General features: G+C 42.6%; 1 protein-coding gene across 1 annotated transcript in view; it reads right to left on the reverse strand.

Moving 5' to 3' along the window:
- Positions 1-23767, reverse strand: part of FRRS1L (ferric chelate reductase 1 like) — a 52659-nt gene extending 28892 nt beyond the window's left edge. The window contains exons 1-3 of the mRNA XM_082259381.1: positions 23621-23767; positions 9146-9342; positions 1915-1999 (exon numbers count right to left, since the gene is read on the reverse strand). Of these exons, the coding sequence (XP_082115507.1) occupies positions 1915-1999; positions 9146-9338 (278 nt within the window). The 5' untranslated portion in view covers positions 9339-9342; positions 23621-23767. The remainder of the gene's footprint in view (positions 1-1914; positions 2000-9145; positions 9343-23620) is intronic.
- Between the last annotated feature and the right edge of the window lie 839 nt (positions 23768-24606).

Here is a 24606-nt window from a genome sequence, read left to right on the forward strand (position 1 = left end):
GGAAAACAATATTTAAAGCAATAGAATGCATGGATTCATGAAAGACCAATGTTGTTATACAAATGTGCTTTTTTAATGAGGAAGCAAAATGTAGACAGGGGACCTAAAGCTTTTAACTCCTTTAGCGCCAAAAGTTCAGAACCAGGAAGAAGACCGAGCACCCTCCACAAGAGATTTCTACAGCATCCAGTTGCCTGCATGCCATAGAACCTACAGTATCTCACAAAAGAAAGTACACCCCTCACATTTTTGTAAATATTTTATTATATCTTTTCATGTGACAACACTGAAGAAATTACACTTTGCTACAATGTAAAGTAGTGAGTGTACAGCTTGTATATTTGTTGTCCCCTCAAAATAACTCAACACACAGCCATTAATGTCTAAACCGCTGGCAACAAAAGTGAGTATAGCCCTAAGTGAAAATGTCCAAATTGGGCCCAAAGTGTCAAAATTTTGTGTGGCCACCATTATTTTCCAGCACTGCCTTAACCCTCTTGGGCATGGAGTTCACCAGAGCTTAACAGGTTGCCACTGAAGTCCTCTTCCACTCCTTCATGAGGACATCATGGAGCTGGTGGATGTTAGAGTCCTTGCGCTCCTCCACATCATGTTTGAGGATGCCCCAAAGATGCTCAATAGGGCTTAGGTCTGGAGACATGCTTGGCCAGTCCATCATCTTTACCCTCAGCTTCTTTAGCAAGGCAGTGGTCATCTAGGAGGTGTGCTTGGGGTTATTATCATGTTGGAATACTGCCCTGCGGCCCAGTCTCTGAAGAGAGGGGATGATGCTCTGCTTCAGTATGTCACAGTACATGTTGGCATTCATGGTTCCCTCAATGAACTGTAGCTCCCCAGTGCCGGCAGCACTCATGAAGCCCCAGACCATGACATTCCCACCACCATGCTTGATTGTAGGCAAGACACACTTGTCTTTGCACTCCTCACCTGGTTGCCACCATACACAGTTGACACCATCTGAACTGAATATCTTGGGGATCAACGGACCACAGGACATGGTTCCAGTAATCCATGTCATTAATCTGCTTGTCTTCAGCAAACTGTTTGCAGGTTTTCTTGTGCATCATCTTTAGAAGATGCTTCCTTCTGGGATGACAGCCATGCAGACCAATTTGATGCAGTGTGCAGCGTATGGTCTGAGCACTGACAGGCTGACCCCCCACCCCTTCAAACCTTGCAGCAATGCTGGCAGCACTCATACGTCTATTTCCTAAAGACAACCTCTGGATATGACACTGAGAATGTGCACTCAACCTCTTTGGTCGACCATGTGAATGAAACCTGTCCTGTTAAACCGCTCTATGGTCTTGGCCACTGTGCTGCAGCTCAGTTTCAGGGTCTTGGCAATCTTCTTATAGCCTAGGCTATCTTTATGTAAAGCAACAATTCTTTTTTTCAGATCCTCAGAGAGTTCTTTGCTATGAGGTGCCATGTTGAACTTCCAGTGACAAGTATGAGAGAATAAGAGCGATAACACCAAATTTAACACACCTGCTCCCTTTTAACTCTAACGAGTCACATGACACTGGGGAGGGAAAATGGCTAAGTGGGCCCAATTTGGACATTTTCACTTAGGGGTGTACTCACTTTTGTTGCCAGCAGTTTAGACATTAATGGCTGTGTGTTGAGTTATTTTGAGAGGACAGTAAATTTACACTGTTATACAAGCTGTACACTCACTACTTTACATTGTAGCAAAGTGTAATTTCTTTAGTGTTGTCACATGAAAAAATATAATAAAACATTTACAAAAATGTGATGGGTGTACTCACTTTTGTGAGATACTGTACATCCTTACAGGTAAGCAATGTGACCTGCAGTTATAGGAGAAAAAAATCATTTTTGAATAAACTACAGATTTAATAAAGAAAAATCATTCCAGCATAAACTGACCTAAAACATCCTTTAGTTTTACCACAGTCATCCACACGTATCCTTGCAAATGGATCTACTGGAGGAGCAGTGGGGAAAGGATATCCTGTAAAAGAAAGGAAAGTTTTGTTTTGTGTTGTCTTTAAAGTGATTGTAAAGTCTCATATTTAATAAAAAAAAACATGTTATTCTTATCTGCCCTGGGCAGTTGGTTTTGCACAAAGCTGCCCAGATCCTCCTCTTCTCGATCCCTCTTCTGCTCTCCTGGTGAGTGCCCCCACAGCAAGCAGCTTGCTATGGGGGGACTCGAGGTGAGTCACAGCTCCCTGTTTCCATTCAGAAAAAGAACTATGGCCCAGTCCGCCCCCTTTCTCTCCTCATTGGCTGGCTGGCTGGCTGACTTTTATTGACAGCAGCGGGAGCCAAAAGTAGCAATAACTGGTTTCATGGTCATGGTATCACTGTGCTTGATTGGCCAGCAAACTCGCCTGTCCTAAACCCCATGGAGAATCTGTGGGGTATTGTCAGGAGGAAGATGAGAGACACCAGACCCAACAATGCAGATGAGCTGAAGGCCACAATCAAAGAAATCTGGGCTTCCATAACACCTCAGCATTGCCACAGGCTGATCGCCTACATGCCATGCCGTATTGATGCAGTAATTCATGCAAAAGGAGCACCAACCAAGATTTAAGTGCATACTATACTGTACATGGGCATACTTATCAGTAAGCCAACATTTCTGTATTTTTTTTATTGGTCTTATGCAATGTTCTAATTTTTTGAGATACTGAAATTTGGTATTTTACTAGCTGTAAGCCCTAATCATCAAAATTAAAAGAAGGAAATGCTCGAAATATATCACTCTGTGTGTAACACCTCTTTATAAAATATGAGTTTCACTTTTTGAAATGAAGTACTGAATTAAATGAACTTTTTGTTGATATTCAAATTTTTTGAGATGTACCTGTATGTTAAATGTATGTTGTTTATTAAGCAGCCAAGTAATCTACTGCAATGCAGCATTGCTGTAAATATATTAAGTATAAAGAATGAATACCTTTAACATCTGACAAAAATAAATAGTAACAAGAACAAAGAATATAAATGTGCCAGTTACAGTGCATTGCGAAAGTATTCGTCCCCCTTGAACTTTTCAACCTTTTGCCACATTTCAGGCTTCAAACATAAAGATATAAAACTGTAAATTTTTGTGAAGAATCAACAAGTGGGACACAATCATGAAGTGGAACGAAATTTATTGTATATTTCAAACTTTTTTAACAAATAAAAAACTGAAAAATTGGGCGTGCAAAATTATTCAGCCCCCTTAAGTTAATACTTTGTAGCGCCACCTTTTGTCTCAGGTCATTTGTAGACTCCCATCAGGTTTTCTTCCAGAATGGTCCTGTATTTGGCTCCATCCATCTTCCCATCAATTTTAACCATCTTCCCTGTCCCTGCTGAAGAAAAGCAGGCCCAAACCATGATGCTGCCACCACCATGTTTGACAGTGCGGATGGTGTGTTCAGGGTGATGAGCTGTGTTGCTTTTACGCCAAACATAACGTTTTGCATTGTTGCCAAAAAGTTAGATTTTGGTTTCATCTGACCAGAGCACCTTCTTCCACATGTTTGGTGTGTCTCCCAGGTGGCTTGTGGCAAACTTTAAACGACTCTTTTTATGGATATCTTTAGGAAATGACTTTCTTCTTGCCACTCTTCCATAAAGGCCAGATTTGTGCAGTATACGACTGATTATTGTCCTATGGACAGAGTCTCCAGCCTCAGCTGTAGATCTCTGCAGTTCATCCAGAGTGATCATGGGCCTCTTGGCTGCATCTCTAATTAGTCTTCTCCTTGTATGAGCTGAAAGTTTAGAGGGATGGCCAGGTCTTCGTAGATTTGCAGTGGTCTGATACTTCTTCCATTTCAATATTATCGCTTGCATAATGCTCCTTGGGATGTTTAAAGCTTGGGAAATATCTTTTTGTATCCAAATCCAGCTTTAAACTTCTCCACAACAGTATCTCGGACCTGCCTGGTGTGTTCCTTGTTCTTCATGATGCTCTCTGCGCTTTAAACGGACCTCTGAGACTATCACAGTGCAGGTGCATTTATACGGAGACTTGATTACACACAGGTGGATTCTATTTATCATCATTAGTCATTTAGGTCAACATTGGATCATTCAGAGATCCTCACTGAACTTCTGGAGAGAGTTTGCTGCACTGAAAGTAAAGGGGCTGAATAATTTTGCACGCCCTATTTTTCAGTTTTTTATTTGTTAACAAAGTTTGAAATATCCAATAAATTTCGTTCCACTTCATGATTGTGTCCCACTTGTTGATTCTTCACAAAAAATTACAGTTTTATATCTTTATGTTTGAAGCCTGAAATGTGGCAAAAGTTTGAAAAGTTCAAGAGGGACGAATACATTCGCAAGGCACTGTATGTGTCATATTACATTATATTACGTGTCTGGTTCTATTTATGCCTGGTCATAATAGTTTTTGTATTGTATTTATTTTTCTTTCTTCTTGTTTCTTTAAAAATAGATTTGGAATCAAGTTCTCTATGTAAACATACAGGAATACTCTAAAAAGCCCATGAGGAAGCAGCTGAGATCCCCCGAAACATGTCGGGCACAATCCACTAGAATGAGTCTTTTGCAGTTCCTATACTGCTTCTCACTGGTCCTTTGTGGTATCGCTATAGAGTTTTTCCTTAATGTACTGTACGTTTCAAGATGACCTGTCTTTTGTATATTTCTTTGTGAATTAATGGTTTTATGATGATATAATAAATGTATATATTTTATATCGTCAGTGTATGTTTAGTCCTATGGTACCACTAAAGTCCAATATGCCTCTTCATTCTTTCACCAAATGAATTAGGACTGAGGTACTTTTGTATGAAAACTACTGTGACACCCTGCAACTAACTAACTCAGTTAGCTTCTTCAGGACCAGTTGAGAAATAATAGGGATGTAACTGTTATCACATGGGATATCACATGAAAGAACATCTTTCCTTGACAACAACAGTTGTGTGGAAATGCGCTGGGTGGTGCTTGTAGCCAGTGACGTTATCGGGCGTGCCAACGGAAGTGCAGAGGGGCCCATCTTTGTTTCTGTTAATGTGAGTTGCTGATATCCACATGTAATTGTATAAGCTAAATACAATGGGGTCAATTCACTAACGTTTACCGCATGCGATAACACAGTCACGTGACTCATTTGCATAAATTATTGCATGTGGTAAATAAATTCCAATTCACAAAAAAAAAAAATTGATTATGTAGTATTTACCACAAAATGAAAAATGTGCCAGTAAATATTGTTTAAAAAGCTCTTTATTCCAATTCACAAACAGACCAGAGAGTAAAAAAAAACATGCAATATTTACCACAAGGGTTTTTCTGCCAGTATCGCAGGCGGTATTTGTCATAATTTGACAAATAGCCTGTTGCTAAGGAGCAGGCCGGAAAACCAGCTGCCGCGTCCCTAACAATGGATGACAACAGATGGTTCCCCCCTGACAGCTGAATGTAAAAAAACATGCCGACAATTGAAATTGATGAAAAAAAAAAAAATGGTGGGGTGTCCCCCCAAAATCCATACCAGACCCTTATCTCAGCATGCAACCTGGCAGGTCAGGAAAGGGGAGGGGGACAAGCAAGCTCCCCCTTCTGGAACATACAAGGCCACATGCCCTCAACATGGAGAGGGGTGGGTGATTTGGGGAAGGGGGGGGGCTCTGTTATAGTTCTTATAAAGCTAGGGGTTGGGCCACCTAACGACGTCACCTGGTGGCACCGCTTCCCTTGTGATGTCACGGACCTGTGCAGGCTGGGTTGATGATGTCACGAGGCAGGAAGTGCCACCAGGTGACATCGCAAGTGGCCCCGCCCTTACCTATTTTAGTAAGGGGAAGCATTCGGCAGTCAGTCGTCCTCCCGAGTGGAGCTTTTTTTTTCGGCGGTGCGGCGGGCAGCGTAATTGACAATGGATTTACATCGGGGGACACTGTTTTTTAATTTTTTTTAATAAAGGCATTGTCAATATTTGTCTATGTGTTTTTATTATTTTTTGACACTTTTTTTGGTGAATGGGTAGGGGTATAATGTACCCCATACTCATTCACATGGGGGGGGGCTCGGAGATCTGGGGGCCCCCTTGTTAAAATTGTCTTTCAGATTCTGATAAGGCCCCTGCCCGCAGACCCCCACAACCACCACCCAAGGTCATGGGGATGAGGCTTTTGCGGGGACAAGGTGCTTTCGGGTGGGGGGCAGAGCCCCCCGCCGCAAAGCACCACCCCCTCCATGTTGAGGGCATGTGGTCTGGAATTGGTCAGGGGAGGGGCGCTCGCTCATCCCCCCCATTTTCCTGGCCTGCCGGGCTACATGCTCAGGTAAGGGTCTTGTATGCATTTTGGGGGGGGACCCCGCACCGGGTTTTTTATTTTGGCCCTTCGGGTCTGGTATGGACTGGGGGGGGGGGGGCACGCCATTTTTTGTAACAGTTTTCTAACACGCAATCAAAAAAACACTGCATTCATTATTTAATGCAAAATTCCTCATTAATTGAACACTTGCACAACTGTTTCCGCATGGGTTATTTTACCGCATTTATTAGCCATTATTTAACTCTTAATGAATTGGCTCCATTGTATCTTGCTTTTATTGCTTGCACTTTGATGTTCTGTTCTTCCTCTTTTATATAAATGCTTACCATTTGTGATGCTGATGTGGAGCGGAAAGAGCACCAATTTGGAAGAGCCAAAGAATAAACGTAATGACAGCATAGGAGCCTCACAGATTGAAGGGATATCTCATGGTGTATGGCTGTGTCAGCCGAGCTTCTTTGATCTCGTTTGCCAGAGATCCAATCTTTCTGGTAAGAAGTGTGTGTATTCTGGTGGTGTGGATTTTTTTACAACACTGGCTCCTTTTGGGATCTACAGTTGATTTGAACGTCACTTTTAGAGACTTTATTGCATTTTGGCAGACTTTTAGATTTTTTCCTTATCTATCTATATGCGGATTGCTTGATTATTATCTTTAAAGAGATAGCGCACCTTTTTTGAGTATTGTTATTTATATTTTGTATGTAGATATTGTTTTTGTGCAGCTGTCATTTCCTTTATACACTTAGCGCTGAATGTTTTTTTGTTTTTATTGATGAAGGTGTACAGACTATTTATGGAGAATAAGGATATATTTTTTAGTACCACTTCAAAATGAATAATACAAAAATACGTGTGATGTGATGCATGATGTAATACAAGATCCACTTTAAATGCAATGCACCCTGAAGTGATATATCAGGTTTGGGTGGTTGTCTGCAGACTAAAGCACCCAGTGGCCTCTTAAACTAGAGCAATTCAAACTGAAAATGTATGAATAAATGCATAAGCAAAGTGTGCCTCCAGGAAAGACCACGGAGGCATATTTGCATGCAGGAAAGATTGAATTTAAAGCAACTGAAGCCCAAACATGTTTTCATTTTGTAAAGATCATAAAGGGTTAAAATCTCTATCAGGTTTTTTCTTTTTTTGCTGGCTAGGTCTTCAATGGGACACATTCTGTCTCTGTGACTACTGTTGGTGTGACACTAGTAACCTGACAGATGTTCTAACCCTTCCAAACTCTAAAAATGAAAAGTATGTGTTTTGATTGCTGTATGAACAGATCTCCTGCCTCAGTGGCCACTGTCACTAGAACAGGAAGTAAGAGAAATTCTACCCATTAGGAACACAAGCAAAAACTAAAACCTGACAGAGTTTCTAACCCTTTCTCATTATTTCCAACACAAAACAAGACTCCTGACCAGGGCTGCTGTTAGAAATCGCGGGGCCCCGTACAGACTACCTGGCAGGGCCCCCCCAAGAAAATATTAAAGATATATTTAGCTAAAATTACAACAAAATCACTATTATCAGACACAAATATAACATACCGTATTTATCGGCGTATAACACGCACTTTTTCCTCCTAAAAATGGAGGAAAAAGTAGCAGTGCGTGTTATACGCCGATATAAGAAAAAAAAATGTCCAGAAAGCACTAGCAGGGTCGAGAGGTAGAAGGGGGCGGGCAGCGCCGAGAGGTAGAAGGGGACGGGCGGCGCCGAGGAGAAGGGAGGACCGCTGTCATCGGAAGTCCTGCCTCCTATGCCGACGTCAATCATAGGCGACGGGACTTCCGATAACATCGCGTCCTTCCTTCTCCTCGGCGCCGCCCGCCCCCTTCTACCTTTCGGTGCTGGATGCTTTCTGGACAAGTGATTTCTTTAGTGGTACTGGCGCTGGCGAGGCTGCAATAATGGGCGCTGGCGAGGCTGCAATTATTGGCGCTGGAGAGGCTGCATGTAAGGGCACTGGCAAGGCTGCATGTAAGAGCACTGGCGAGGCTGCATGTAAGAGCACTGGCGAGGCTGCATGTAAGAGCACTGGCGAGGCTGCATGTATGGGCACTGGCAAGGATGCATGTATGGGCACTGGCAAGGCTGCATGTATGGGCACTGGCGAGGCTGCAATTATGGGCACAGGCGAGTCTGCATGTATGGGCACTGCGCTGGCGAGGCTGCAATTATGGGCACTGGTGCTGGCGAGGCTGCATGTATGGGCACTGGCGAGGCTGCATGTATGGACACTGCGCTGATGAGGCTGCATTCGTGGGCACTAGTAAGACTACATTTAATTTTTAAAAAATGTTCCGAGTTCAAAGCTGTTTATTTTAAATTTCAGCTTTTTTCCTGAAATTTCTGCCCTATAATTTAGGTGCGTGTTATACGCCGATAAATACGGTAACTCGCATAATTCCTGCTAAATCTAAAAAAAAAAACTATATTAAATAAAAAAGAAGATGAGATGAGAAAAATATACAGGCTGGGCAGTTGGAGCTCAGTGATCAGAGAGACAGAGGGAGAGAAACAAAGTTACAATTTACAAATAAACTCAGGAGCAGAGATAACATTAGAGCCAGTGCTGGGAGGGGGGGGCACACAAGGGAGGGGGATTAGTGAGGGACAACTGTCCCTTTCTCAAGAGACAAAAGCTGGCAGCAGGGAGAGGGACAGATCAGATTCAGGTGCTGGAAGAAGATTTCTGTATTTGTTGTCCATCACTAATCCCCCTCTCTGTGTGGGCCCCCCTGTGTGCTCGGGCCCCCTACAAGAGGGCTGGTGGTCCCCCCCTATCAGCGGCCCTGCTCCTGACATGCACTCAGTATACAAGTGAAATCACTGACCTTCTTCTGAAAGGTATCTCAAGTCATAAAATTCAGAAGCGAATGTGCCATAGGTATCCTGGTGTTTCTCATCCAAAGCAGCGTCCCCTTGATCAGTGTGGCCTCCCCTTGCTGCACTGTCATCTGCAGGACTAGCCCTGGCCGATGATATGAAGAGTAACCAAGTCCACAAGTTCAGGTACAGCAGAATCATGGCACTTAAGGGAAAAAAAAGTATTGTTTAGCCATTCAAAATATTTCCCACATTATTTGGGTATCATTCAGACAGGCAGCAGTGCTTACCAGCCTCTGAAAAGCGATCAGTGGTGGATCACTTTTTAGAGGGCAGTAGAGCAGCAGTTGACAGGCATTCAGGAGGTGCTACTGCCATAGCTCCCAACTGTCCCTGATTTTGAGGGACTGTCCCTGATTGGGAACAAAGTCCCTCTGTCCCTCTTTCTTCCTCATTTGTCTCTCATTCTGGTCTGATCTATATAGCTGTAAATAAAATGCACTATTTATCTATCAGAAAGTGTTTCCCAGTGCTAAACCTTTCATTCGTTTTCTAAATTGCTGCATTTGTAAATTTCAAAAGCAAATATTAAGGAAAAGTAGTTGTAAAAAACAAAAATCACTTGTGGGTTTAACCAATAATTTGTTGTGTAATTCTGCTTTAAGGGCGCGTGGCCTACATACTTTTGCCTCCAGGTGTCCCTCGTTCCTATCTCAGAAAGTTGGGAGGTATGGCTACCGCTATACAGCAATTTTACATTGCAGGGCTTCGCTGCAACTGCGAGCCAAGCATTTGGCTTCCATATTTGATGTGTACATATGCTTTAAAGCCCAGCTCCAGGAAACTATACAATTATCCCCTGAAGTGGGGCTGTGCCTGCACTGCAATGGTTAACTGCTATTTCTGTCTACAAGAGAGGAGAAGCACCTTTTACTTACCTGAACCTCCGGATCCAGTAGATGGCGCTCCCCCATGCTTCAGCAGTGGACTGTCCCTCAGTGTCCCTACATCCAGTGCAGGGCTATGGATTCTGCAACGGTCTTGATGATGTCAGAACCTTAGAATGGTGGAGCATGGGGGAGAAGATCCTGTGGGGACTGGGTTAACAGCAGGGAGGAGAGGAAAATCCACAGCAGGGAGGAGAGGAAAATCAGGAAAGCAAATCTGCTTTCTGGTGTCCTCTAGACCTAAAGATGCAATTAACCCTTGAAATGCATGCAAAGGATGATTTTATTGTTTCCTGGAGTTGGACTTTAAAGCTGGATACTAGTGATCGACTGATATTGTTTTTTATTGCCGATACCGGTACCAATATTTTGGTCATCGCATATCGGTATCGGCCCATATTGGCCGATATTTTTGTACATTAAAAAAACTGTTTTTTTTTTTTTTTTTTTTTGACAGGTACTCTTGTGGAGGGATCTGGGGGTCTAAAAGACCCCAAACCCCTCCGCTGCCCTTAAAAGCATTCAAAACGCCAAGTTTGGCTGTTTTGAATGCTGTCATTTTTTTTAATTTGGCGTACCTGGAAGTGATGTCACTCTTGGGTTTTTACATGGAGACCCGATCAGAGCCGAATGCGGCTTTGATCGGGTCTTCTCTTCGGCGGCCGTGCATGCTGGTTGCCTGGGTCTCCCAGTGGGATGGGAGACCCGGGGGAGCCGCAGAAGATGGCGGGAGGGGGAGGGACGCCCCCTCCCGCTCCTTGTAATGACAGCGGAGCGGCTTCTCAGCCGCATTGGTTGTCATTACAAGACAGCCAACTGTCGACTATGGACGCCGGTATCGGGGTGTTGCCTCTAGCTGCAGGCATGACTCCGGTACATCGGCAATATCGGAAACCTCGGGCCGATTCCGATATATTGGGGAAAGTGCATATCGGCTCTCGATATATCGGCTTTGCCGATAATCAGTCGATCCCTACTGGATACACACTATACAAATGCTCTTTAGATTTTTTTCCTTAAATTGGCCATACATTATACAATTTTCTGTACATTTTTCATTAGATTTACCTTCAACTATGTAGTACTACAAAGGCCTGCCTAATAGGAGACAATTGAAAGTGTTGTTTAGTTTTCGGGAAATCTAACTGAAAATTGTACAAGAAAATTGAACATGTATGGCCAGACTTAGATTTACCAAAACCATATAATATGAGGTCAAACCTAAACACTATAAATTTGTATAGAATCAAGCAGGCCCATGCACTACATAGTTGAAGGTACTGTAAATCTAAAGGAAATTGAACCACAAAAGTTGTAGTGTGTATCTAGCTTAAGGATTTATTTACACCAAATAAGCTGTGGTGTGTTTGTAAAAAAAATAATTTTTCCCAAAAAATAATAGTTCTTTATAAATGCAGTTCACACCAGCATGTTGCGTTTGCACAGTGATAAAAAAAAGTCCAGGATGCACTATTCTTTTTCAGCGCAAGTGCGTTTAATTGCACATCAATGCACATAAACACATAGCATTGCAAGGCAAACAAGGCTAAAAAAATCTGCAATGCATGCAAAACACGTGCTAACGCATTACAACAGACTACAAAAAAAAAATACAACATACATGTGTTAATACATGCGTTGTGGTATGAGTCCTGAATGCTCATTTTATCCCAAAACATTCAGTTCCATATGTGGTATTTTTGTTTTGTTTTTGTTTTTTTTTTTACAATTGTTGGTTAAAAGTGATGAGACTATATAACAAATAGCGTTAAAATAACATCCTCAGAGTAAGAGAAGCTGACGGTATTCTTAGTAGCGATCTCTTACTGTTCACACACACCTAGAATTCATTTTCTGGACAGAGTGCTGAAACAGCTCCATAAATCCAGCAAGGAAGCATCAAGGTCTGAGCCCCCTCCACCCCTATGAACGCATGCCAAAGCCTCCATCTCCTTTTATACAGGAAGATGCTGCAGACAGGACCTCAGAATACATCGCAGTCATGTGATCAGAGATCCTCCTGGATACAGAGATGCTGAGAGGCAGGACAGAAGGTGCAGTAATAGCAGCAGATTGTAGAAGCCTTCATGATCCTGTGATGATGTGTATTCATTACTAGCATGTGAAACACAACAAAAATCATCTAAACACATCCAGCTTAGGAGGTGATCAGCCGCTATAAGGCTTTCCTGAAAGCTTGTGTCAAATATCCTACCATAAGCCTGCCATGTTACCAAATGAAACATTTTTAGACTGCAAACAAATCTATTAACCACTTCTGGACCGGACGGTTCTATCCCCTTAATAACCAGGCCATTTTTTGCGATTTGGCACTGCGTTACTTTAAGACTCGGTCCACACTAGCGCGACTTGTCAGGCGACTTGTCAGCCCGACAAGTCGCGCTCCCTCGCGGTCCATTGACCGCTACAGGACCCGTTCTAATAGGAGCGACACAAGTCGCGCCGACTTAGAAAAAGGGTCCTGTACTACTTCGGGGCGACTTCGGAGCAACTTGCATAGACTCCCATTATGTGAAGTCCATGCAAGTCGCTCCGAAGTCGTGGTGCATGGGAATGCACAGGTCGCCCCGGAAGTACCGTAGTACAGAATCGTGTCGCCCCAGTGTGAACTGACTCTTACAGGCAATTGCGCGGCCATGCAATGCTGTACCAAAGTAAAATTGATGTCTTTTTTTTCAGACAAATAGCGCTTTCTTTTGGTGGTATTTGATCATCTGTGCGATTTTCATTTTTTGCACTAAAAAAGAGCGACAATTCCTGAAAAAAACAACAAAAAAACAACAATATTTTTCACATTCTGCTATAAAATATTCTCAATAAAAAAAAATTAAAAATCTAATTTCCTGGGAGGGAGACCTAGGTTGTAACTTGACAAAAGAACAGATCCAGAGGATATTGAGGTTTACCTTTAGCCCAATTAAATGTACTAAAATACAAGAGATGAACTACAAACTTATAACAAGATGGTACATTACGCCCAAGAAATTACAAAAATGGTCTCCAAACCAATCCAACTTATGCTGGAGATGCGAAAAAGAAGTGGGCACACTATATCATATCTTTTGGACCTGTTCTAAGATAAAAACTTATTGGGCAGAGGTGAGATCTATAGTGCAGAAGGTAGTAGAATATGAAATAGAAGAAAATCCAGCCTTTTTTTTGTTGAATGTCTCGGATATACCAGCAAGTAAATATGAGAATTCATTGATACCACACCTAGTAAATGCGGCTAAGGCAGGCATCCCGGGTAGCTGGAAAAAAATACAACCCCCATCGATAAGAGAGTGGATAAATAGGATCGAGGATAATAGGAGACTAGAAGAACTAATTGCCACAACACAAAATAAGCAGGGAAAATATGAGAAAATTTGGAAAGCATGGACTGACTTCCTAGACTCGGAAGAAGGGAAACAATATATGTAAAATAATCAGGGGAGGGAAGGAAAAAGAAAGGAGAAAGAAAGAGGAGAAAAAGAGGAGGCAGAAAAGATAATAATTGAAGGAACACCATCTCTATACACAGGAATAGATTTTTTTTTTTTTTTTTTTTTGCTTTGGAGGGAAGGGATGGGAGGGAGGGAAGGGAAAAAAAAAAAAAAGGGGGAAAAAATAAGGGATTTTGAAGGTATAATAAAGGAAGAAGTTATATTGTATGTTGCGACAGAAAAATATGTAACATGTAGAAGATTAAAAAATTAGAAAAAAAATCGAATTTCCTGACAGACTCTATGGCAGCATACGTATCGGGTTTAGTCCCGCCTCCAAACCTACCCTATAGGACATCCACTCCCATAAATCTTTGCACCTGTTCAGCACACTTGTTCCTTTTTTGTCCTCATATGGATTACCTGTATCCTACCCAGTGGATTCCAGGAGATGGATAACTCTGCCAACCTAGTATTGAGTGTATTTCTCCAATAAGCCCTAGCTGTGGCAGGGTATAGAGTGGGGCTAATATCTATGTGCAGACTATGGCCGGAGAACCTACAGTAGCTGCTGTGGGTAGCCTGTTCCCCAATTCAAAGTCTGGTGTGTCTCTTATCCATCCCTGGTGGCTAATGTCTCTTTGGTGTCAGTAAGTACTTTATTTATTATAGACTCCATGGCAGCATACATATCAGGGATCTCCCATTAGTCCTGGATTTCCTGTCACAACGCATCCGTGATACAGCTGAGCCTCTTACCATTAAGGAGCTTACGTTGGCGACCGCTTTCCTGGTGGCCGTTACCTCTGCAAAGAGAGTCTCTGAGATCGGGGTCTTAGAGGAGCAAGAGCCCTTCCTAACATTCTTCCCAGACAGGGTAGTATTAATCCCTATGTTGGAAGCAAGACCAAAGGTTACCTCTGTCTTTCACGAGAACTCGGAAATAGTTTTGCCTACCTTTAGGCAGGATGAGGGCTCATCCATCCATCCGCTTGATGTGGGGAATTGCCTCAAACAATACCTAGAAGCTACGGTTCCCTTCCGGCAGTCAGAATATCTGTTCATCACCTTCAGTGGGAAGAATAAGGGATTACGGGCTTTCTCAAGATCTATTTTCTCATGGATCATCCTGGTCATTAAATGGATTTACAGGGCTAAGGGCTTGACTCCTCCAGTGAGCGTTTACGGCTCACTCTACTCGGAGTGTTTCCACTTCCTGGGCAGTCTCCAGACATGTCGATCCTGAAATGATTTGTAGAGCAGCATCCTGGTCTTCCATCAACACCTTTTTGTCTCGTTATTGTGTTGAGCCGGCGGCTCTTCTGTTAATTTTGGTTTACAAGTCCTGTCGGTTGACAGAGTTAATTAAACTTTTGTTCAGCATCTGCCCACCCTGATTGTGTATGGCGAGTTATTTCCCGATACGTATGCTGCCATGGAGTCTGTCAGGAAAACGGAAAATTGTTATCAGATACTTACCGTAATTTTCCTTTCCTGATAGACTCCATGGCAGCAGGAGTTCCCTCCCAGTTTCTAAGAAGGCTAGTTACAGAACAAGTGTGCTGGCTAAGAGCAAAGATTTATGGGAGTGGATGTCCTATAGGGTAGGTTTGGAGGCGGGACTAAACCCGATACGTATGTCTATCAGGAAAGGAAAATTACGGTAAGTATCTGATAACAATTTTCAGTTTTTTTCATAATTTTAGGCCAATTTGTTCTGCTACATATTTTTGGTAAAAAAAAATCCCAATGGGCGTATTTTGATTGGTTTGTGCAAACGTTATCGCGTCTACAAACTAGGGGAAAGATTTATGTCATTTTTTATTTACTAGTAACGGCGGCAATCTGTGATTTGTAGCGGGACTGCGACATTGCGGCGGACAGATCAGACCCCTAACTGACAATTTTGACACTTTTGGGGGGACCAGTGACATTACTACAGTAATCAGTGCTAAAAATATGCACTGTTACTGTAATAATGACACTGGCAGGGAAGGGGTTAACCCAGGGTAGGAATGCACCGATCCGATATTAGGATTGGATATCGGCGCCGATATGGCCATAATAGCTGGATCTGGGGGATCGGTAAAATTAACAGATCCACGGGCCGATCCGGTTTTGCTCTTTACATAGCTGTGAGGGAGCAGAGAACAGCTGTCAAAGAAAAAAGAAAAAAAAAAGAGCCTCCTGCAAATCCCTGTCAGTCTCCCAGTTAAGTAAACACAATGAATACAATGTATCTTTACGTTCCGTCTGCCGGAGGAGGGAAGTTTAACCTCTTAAATGCACAATTGTTATAAGGTATCTGCCGATACCGATCCAAAGTATTATTTTGTTATAAGCTCACAAAACAGTACTTCTGGATCGGACTCGGGATCAGCGATTTCACAAAGCAAAAGATCGGCATAGGGATCGGGACCAAAAAAGTCGGATCGGTGCATCCCTAACCCAGGGGTGATCAAAGGGTTAAGTTTAAGCCTAGGGGGTGTTTTATAACTATGAGGGGGGTGGGCTTGTACTATCAACACAGAGACCTGTGTTACTAAATAGGAGGATCACAGGCGCTCTGTGTTCATTCCAGAGAGAACAACGGTCTGCTGTGTACAACAGTAGAACTTCGTTCTCTCTCCATGGGGAGCAATCGCGGCTGCCAGCCCCATGGATCGACTTCCCTGCTGCCTAATGGGGGCCCCCAGGAGCGCTACCGAGAACCAATGTATCTAAATACCAATATATCTGTGGAGGGTGGTCGGCAAGTAGTAAATTTCCAGACATGGGATTCAGAGGTTACAGACTGTTTCCACCCCACTCCCGCACATACAAGAAAACCCTTTAGGGGAGAAATTACTAAAACTGGAGCAGTTGTAAACAATCAGCTTCTAGATTCAGCTTCACACAGTATCTCTTCTACTTGTCTGCTCTCAGTCTTCTTTTGAATTTACACTGAACTGCGCATGCACAGTTCAGTTTACATTCTGCACAGATCTAAGGTGCCAGGTTGACTGAACATGTGCCCAGCTGTGACTTCATCTGACACCAGCCAATGAACACAGCCGCAGCCCAGCACCTGATAGAAGATGGCAGTGTTCTGTCGAATATTGCAGATTTCGGATAATGCCCCCAACGATCTGCGCATGCTCAGTACATAACGTCAGACCAGCTGATCTACGGAGCAGCTGGCGTGATGTCAACACTGCAGTATTCGACAGAACACTGGATGCAAGCTTCCCGGCACTTTCCTGATGGGAGCCCCCAGCTCCACCCAGCAGCTAGGCCTAGGCCCCATCATTGTTGTTCCCAATGAGGTCCACCTCTGGAGATTCTGCCGCTACTTGGCTGAGGGCAGTGGTACCTGGTGCTGAATATCTGTTCCTGTCTGTTGAGAGTAGGAGTGCTCAGTCACTGGGTGTGCAAGCTGTGAGAGGAGCTGGTGTTCACTGCACATACACAGATCATCGCAGGCATTATCCAACGATATATGAATAGGACCTCTGTTTATCCATCAAAATATTCAGGAAATGTAAAACACTATGTTCACCAAAAGAGGATTCAGGCAACCCAATCTCAACCAAAAAGGATGACCAACGAGCCCAAGCTGAAGTATACTATTTCCAAGTGGACGGAGCCAGAGAATACGTAATAGCACTCCCCACTGAAGTCAAACCAAGAGCCATAGATGTTGTGGGCAGGCCAGGCCCAAAGGATCTGCCCAAGGAACCAAGGTCTTGAACTTGTCGACCTGCAGGCGAAACAAGGAAACAGCTACTTCATTATAAAAACCTGGAATGAATTTTGCTTTAAGCCAGATATTTAGACACAGACACTGAATAACCAAATAGCGCAACAAGGAAATGACAGGCAGTGATTTAGCAGACAAACAGTTCACTGCAAAAACTACACCCTTGTTATCGGTGTGCAATAAAATAAGTTTATTCTTAAAGTGATCCCCCCACAACTCTAGGGCCACCAAAACCGGGAATAATTCCAATAAAACAATGCTACTAGTGAGACCCCTGTCAGACCAAGAAACCGGCCAAGGAGAAGCAGACCAATGGCCTTCCCAGAATGCACCATAGCCGTAAGCCCCTGATGCATCTGTAAACAATTGCAAAGCAGCAGAAGAACAAAAATATTGCTGCCAGACTGAATTACCATTAAAAGAAAATAAAAAACGCAACCAAACTGATAAATCATCCTTAATAGCCGAAGAAACTCTAATAAAGTTTAGGGGGAAGATACCACAGAAATAGCCCTATACAGGCGCTTACAGAAAACTCTGCCCTTGGGCATGACTCTGGATGCAAAATTTAAAAAAGCCAAGTAAGGATTGAATAGTCTTCAATTCGACCTTCTTACTAAGAACAAATTGTAGCAAAAATTTCAGCTTAGAAATCTTTGCAGGCGGCAACCTAAATTCCATTTTCTCAGTATCAATCAAGATACCTAAAAATTCAAGAGAAGTAGTTGGCAACACCGTCTTCTCCTCTGCCAACGGAACCCCAAAATCCCTGCAAACAATACGAAACTCAGTAAAAATTCGCAAACACTCAAGCTTTGCCCTACCAATAAACAAAAAGTCATCTAGATAATGCAAAACATTATCTGACTTAGCCTTAACATAAACAACCCATTCTAGAAAAGTAGAGAAAAGTTCAAAATAGCTACAAGAAAGGGAACACCCCATCGGTAAACACATATCATAAAAATATTCCCCATTAAAGAAAAAACCCAGCGAGTTAAATGCAGATGGATGAATTGGCAGCAAGCGAAAGGCGGATTTAACATCCGCCTTAGCAAGCAAGGCCGCGTGCCCTACATTTTTAATTTTAAACAAAGCATCTTGAAATGTTGAATAAGACACAGAACAAATAGCCGGATCTATTTCATCATTTAAAGACAACCCGTCTGGGTAGGATAGATGATGAATAAGTCTAAATTCCCCAATCTCTTTTTTGGGAACAATGCCCAGTGGGGAAATTCTAAAATTCTCGAATGGAGGAGACAAAAAGGGACCAGCTACCCTACCATTAAACACTTCTTTAAACATTTTTAAATGAACCACATGAGGAATAGAACGAACAGAAGGTAAATTGTCAACAAGACAACAACCAGGACCAGAAAAGGAAGGCAAAATAAATCCGTATTTAAAACCATTAAGCAGCACTTCAGCAGCATTAAGGTCTGGATACTCCAGAAGCCAAGGCAACAGCCTTTCCCATTTCACTGGAGTTATCGCCCTTCCGAAAAAGCTGGTCTTTATGTTGAGGAGCGTTAACAGGATTACTTTTTTTTAAAACATTTAGATATTGGGTGAGTGCCACCGCAATGTGAGAACTCATGCCTAAATCTGCAATTAAGAGGTTTGACACATTGTCCTTCATTGAAGGAAAAAAAAAACCCTTTTCTAAGTTGGCCAAAAGAAGTTAGAACCCACTTTTAAAGATGGTGCAGGCCTCTGTGGTATAAGCAGATTAAGCCAAAGCCCTACATCTTTGACACCCCATTTCAAATTTTTATGGACCGATAACTTCTGATGAAATGCCTCGTCATACGCGAACCAACCCAAATTAGGGAAATTTTTATAAGCCTCAAGAATAACATCAACATGTTGGAATAATCCAGAACACAACTGAGGCTGTTTCTCCCCCAGTACAGTGGCAAAAATGCAAAAGCCTTGTAACCAATTATTTAAATTGCGTGGCAGAGGCTTAATTTTTTCTTTAATTTCATCTCCAAAACGAAATTGCCTATTGCTAGGTAACAAGGACAAAATGTCGTCATATTCACCGTTCCAAATTTTAACAGCAGCTTTTAGATGAAATCCTAGTGGTGAAAGTTCACAAGGCATAGATTCCTTTACATATGCCTCAGGAACTAAATTACTGGACAATGTAGCACTAATATCAGAAGCAATAGGTACAATAGGCATAGTGGGCAAGGAATCTGACCAGACTGCATTCAAATCACTATTGACATCAGGCTAACATGAGAAGTACTAGGCATAGCATCAATAGACCTGCTGGTAATATCCACTGGCAACAATCTGGAACAAAAAGCAGATAATACAGACAACATGTCATGAATGACAGTTGGAGACAGTTGCTCACCTCCAGAAACTGCGTCAGCACCGACCGCAGTAACACTGTCACGAGCAGGCAGGACCGTAGAAACCGTTGAGCTGGTTGAAGGCCGAACCTCTTCAGCGACCACCGGAGCTTGAAGGGAAGCAGACGACGGTTCACCCTGAATGAAGGAAAAAGCGTTACCGGGAACAGCAACAGAAGATTGGGTACCAAAAGTACCTTTAATATGCTTTCCCTTTTTAGCTGCTCCGCTGGATTCTGCCATCTGAACCGGGCCGAAACGACTGGGATGCTTCACCATCCTCCGCGGTCTTCCATCTTCTGCACCGGCACCAGCCGTCGCACGGAAATGAAGAATACGGCAACGTCACCGGGGTCAATTAAAGCGGACGATCCCATTCGTTGACCGCGGCGATCGGAAACAACGTCAGCAGAAGGTTCAACTGGAAGCGGAACAGGATCATCAACAGAAGACGAAGATGGTGGCTGGGAACGAGCCGAAACCGAAGGATCAGGCAGAGACAAAGACTGCAACATCCAGGCTTCACCACCGACACCACCGCCCCGCTCCATCAACTTCTGAAGAAGCTACTCCATAACAGGTATGATAGCACAGCTACAGACAGCACTCTTCCACAGCTCTTCTTCCTCTGCTCCCGCTGACTGTCTTAATAATGGTTATTTTCTTCTTTATATAGACAATTTCCTTACTCCAAGGTCGTTGTTTTTCTCCTTCTTGACCAATCCAATGTAAGTATTAAACTGACCAATAGCTAACAATAGATAATGACTAATCCTATTTGATGTCCCATCTACCAATGTCATGCCATGGCCCCATATATGTTAGACAGGTACATTTTGACCTGTCTTCCATTTTCATTATCCAACGATCCGCAAAGCGATTAGGGAGAATGTAATCGTCAGATTCTGCCTCACTCTCTGCGCAAGCGTGAGACATCATCGACATGTCACAGGCGGAAGAAGATCTGCCCTATTCGGCAGAACACCGCGCTTTGCTGATCGTCGGATAATGCCTCTGATGACCTGTGCATCACCAGATTGCCAGATCAGCTGGAGTGATGTTACGTACTGCACATGAGCAGATCTTTGGAGGCATTATCCGATAATCTGCACTATTCGACAGAACACGGGCAAGGGACCTTGGACTGCTCAAGGAGGGGTAAAAATTTTGGGTTTGTACAATCTCCTTTAAATTTAAAAAAATGGGAACAAACCCAAACAATCAATTCATCTAGAACGCAATCAGGCAGGTCCTTGCACTACATAGTTGTCAGTAGATCCAAAGAAGATTGCATACCTCCCAACTTTCTGAGAATGAAATGAGCAACACCTATAAGCAAAAGCATGAAGACATAAGACACACCCCCTGCCATGCCCTCCTTCACCACTTCCTGACCACCCGCCGCCTTTTTACTGCGGCAGGGTGGCTCTCCTGCGCAAACCGACGTACACGCATGCGGGAAGCTAGAGGGGGAGGGTGCGCGACCGACTGACACCCGCGATCGCTCCCCGCTGAGAGAAAAGGAAGATCGGCTGTTGTAAATACAGCCGACAGTTCTTCTCCCTGAAATGATCATAGAGCTCATGTGATCCTCTAATATAGCCCCCCCCCCCCACAGTTAGAATCACTCCCCTAGGCTCACATTTAACCCATTGAACACCCATAGGGTTAACCCCTTCCCTGCCAGTGTCATTATTACAGTAACAGACTGAAAATGGAGTTTGGATACTGCGGGTGTATCTGAAACAGCAACTCCCCTTTCCCCAACATATATACAGAAAAAACAAGAGAAATGTCCCAGGGGAATTTAAATTGGGTAGAGCTGTAATTAGTATAGTAAATGGAAGAGTATTATTAATAAATTTTAAAAATGCACAAAGAAATGTACAGAACAAAAATAATCATAGAATACATTTACATAAAAACAATACAATTGAGAGACTGTGTTCAATTCAACTGAACATGTATGTATCGTAGATCAAGATGTGTGTTAATACACTCCAGATAGCCACTGAATAAAAATGCGCCCAAGGGGCTTTTTGTGGGCCCAGTTTTCAAACAGTTTGTCAAAAAGTATTTTTGAAAAAAACAAACCCCCTTAAAAGTACAGCAAACTGGGGGAAAAAAGAAGTGTGAGAAACAACAGGGCCTCTATGCGCCAACATTCACCTCCAGACGGTGGCACCCCGATAACGCTCGCAAGGAGCACAGCAAACGTAAGGGATCAATGCCTAGTAGGAGTATTTTGTCTGTATGGTGACAGCAAGGAGGGGCAAACCTCTCAGTGGTAGGTAGTGCTGTTTGAAAACCGGGCCCACAAAAAGCCCCTTGGGCGCATTTTTATTCAGTGGCTATCTGGCGTGTATTAACACACATCTTGATCTGCGATACATTGTGATACATACATGTTCAGGTCATAATTCCCTGAAGAAGGAATCATAAGTAGATTCTGAAACATGTTGGATGTTTTCATCGCATGAAGAGCTAGTGACTACACTCGCATACACTGGTTTGCATGCCATTGAATTGAACACAGTCTCTCAATTGTATTGTGTTTTTATGTAAATGTATTCTATGATTATTTTTGGTTATTCTGTACATTTCTTTGTGCATTTTTACAATGTATTAATAAATACTACTTTGTATTTACTTCTGTACTCTTCCATTTACTATACTAATTACAGCTCTACCCAATTTAAATTCCCCTGGGACATTTCTCTTGTTTTTTTCTGTTATTACAGTAACAGTGCATATATATAGCACTGATTACTGTAGTAATGTCACTGGTCCCCCCAAAAGTGTCAAATATGTCAGTTGGGGATCCGATCTGTCAACCGCAATGTCGCAGTCCCGCAAAAAATCGCAGATCGCCGCCATTACTAGTAAAAAAATTAAAAAAACAATAAAAATGACATAAATCTTTCCCATAGTTAGTAGACGCTATAACTTTTGCGCAAACCAATCAAAATACGCTTATTGCAATTTTTTTTTTTTTTAACAAACATATGTAGCAGAAAACAAATTTGCCTAAAATGTTAAAACATTTTTATTTTTAAATTTTTATTTTTGAGAATGTCATAAAGCAGAATGTGAAAAATGTTATTTATTTATTTTTTTCAAAATTGTCGTTTACATTTTTTGTTTATAGCGCAAAAAATAAAAACCGCACAGGTGATCAAATACCACCAAAAGAAAGCTCTGTTTGTGGGAAAAAAGGACATCAATTTTATTTGGGTACAGCGTCGTGCAACCGCGCAATTGTCCGTTAAAGTAACGCAGTGCCGAATCGCAAAATATGGCCTGATCATTGAGGGGGAAAAATCTTCTGGTCCAAAAGTGGTTAAAACACACTGGAAAATGTTTTGGTTTTAATACCACTTTAAATCGATGAGTTTAGTTCCGCTTTAAACTTTGAAAATGAAACTTACAAGCTCATTGGTTGCCATGAACAGCTGAGCTGCTCCAGATCCTGGCTGCTCCAGTCTGTCTCTTAAGCTGGCCATACACTATACAATCTGATTGTGCAATCTCCTTTAAATTAAAATCTAGGATGCAATCAGGCAGGTCCTTGCACTACACAGGTGTCAGGAGATCCAAAGTAGATTGTATAGTGTATGGTCAGCCTTAATCATTAATACAAAGATCAAGCTATAGTAACTAATAGCAAGCAATCAGAAATCTCTATTCACTGACATGTAGTGAGTGTATTGTGAGTGGTACTGTGAATACACACACTTATGGATCAGCATTGGAATGACATTTGTCATGTACAGTGTATGGGTTAGGGACATTAGCAGTGAGGATTCAGATTGCACTGAGCAAGCCCAACATGACATTACTCCCAAACAGAAATGGTTAATGACATGACATCCATCCAGAGGTCTCAGTACTGGGTAGGGATATATTGCAATCCACTTCTCATGGATGGTGCTGAAACAGCTCCTGTCTCTGTCTATGCATATCACACACCAATACACAGCCCTACCTTCCCCTACAGCAGGACTGTCCTGATGGCAATCTGTGTGATGATGCATCCAAACGCTGGTTACATGGATGTCTTCCTTTCCCAGGGAAGCTGCTAGATTTCTGGAAGAGAAAGGACCTCTGATGACATCACAGTCATGTGACCCATCTGGAGAGGGGGGCTTAGAATACAGGAGAGAAAGTGCTGTATAGAAGAGAGCTGCTGTCAAAAGTCCCCAGTACCCTGTGCTTCCTTTTCTTTGTTCAGATACTAGGATCCAGCTTTCCAATCAATAATCTGCAGTACCCCATAGGGATTTACCAGTGACAATCCATGATGACAGATGAGGTCTGATTGCTTGCTATGAATGGCTTAACAGTACATTTCTCCTATTTGCTTCCTTTTGGTCTGTTACAAATAAAAGGGTTTTTATTATATTTTTATCTGTTCCCCTGGAGAAGAATTGGATGTTTTATGTAGTCCTAACAGTGCAATGTGTTGGGGTGACAAAGCTTCTTAGTATGCTTGTCACCCTAGGTATAATAATGTTATATGTATAATAATAGGATTACAATGTTAAAATAAAAATAAAAAAGTGTGAAAAAAGAAAATGAATGCAACCACCACATTTATATTGTAAAGCATTGCACACACTGTTGGTTCTACATACATTCAGTAATATAATATATTAAGGATACTGTTAAGAACAGTAATCTACTATTAGTATCATTTGCTATTATGTCTTTTTTCTTAGGTTTAGACACACTTTAACCACCGTCCAGACACCAGCCTACGGCAGCAGGTTCCCGCGAATCGCTGTACCTGTACGGCGATTCGCGGGATCGACCATGGGGCTGTGCACGTGCCCATTCACCAGCGGGTAAGCTGATCCACTGGTCACCCGGGATTGCTTCCCGTGGAGACAGAATGGTGGTCTGTTGTTGTAAACACAGCAGACCGTTGTTCTCTCAGCAATCATCACAGAGCTCCTCTGTTCCTCCTATTTA

Source organism: Pelophylax lessonae (assembly GCF_965119305.1).
Source record: "Pelophylax lessonae genome assembly, chromosome: 5".
In the NCBI taxonomy this organism is placed as follows: domain Eukaryota; kingdom Metazoa; phylum Chordata; class Amphibia; order Anura; family Ranidae; genus Pelophylax; species Pelophylax lessonae.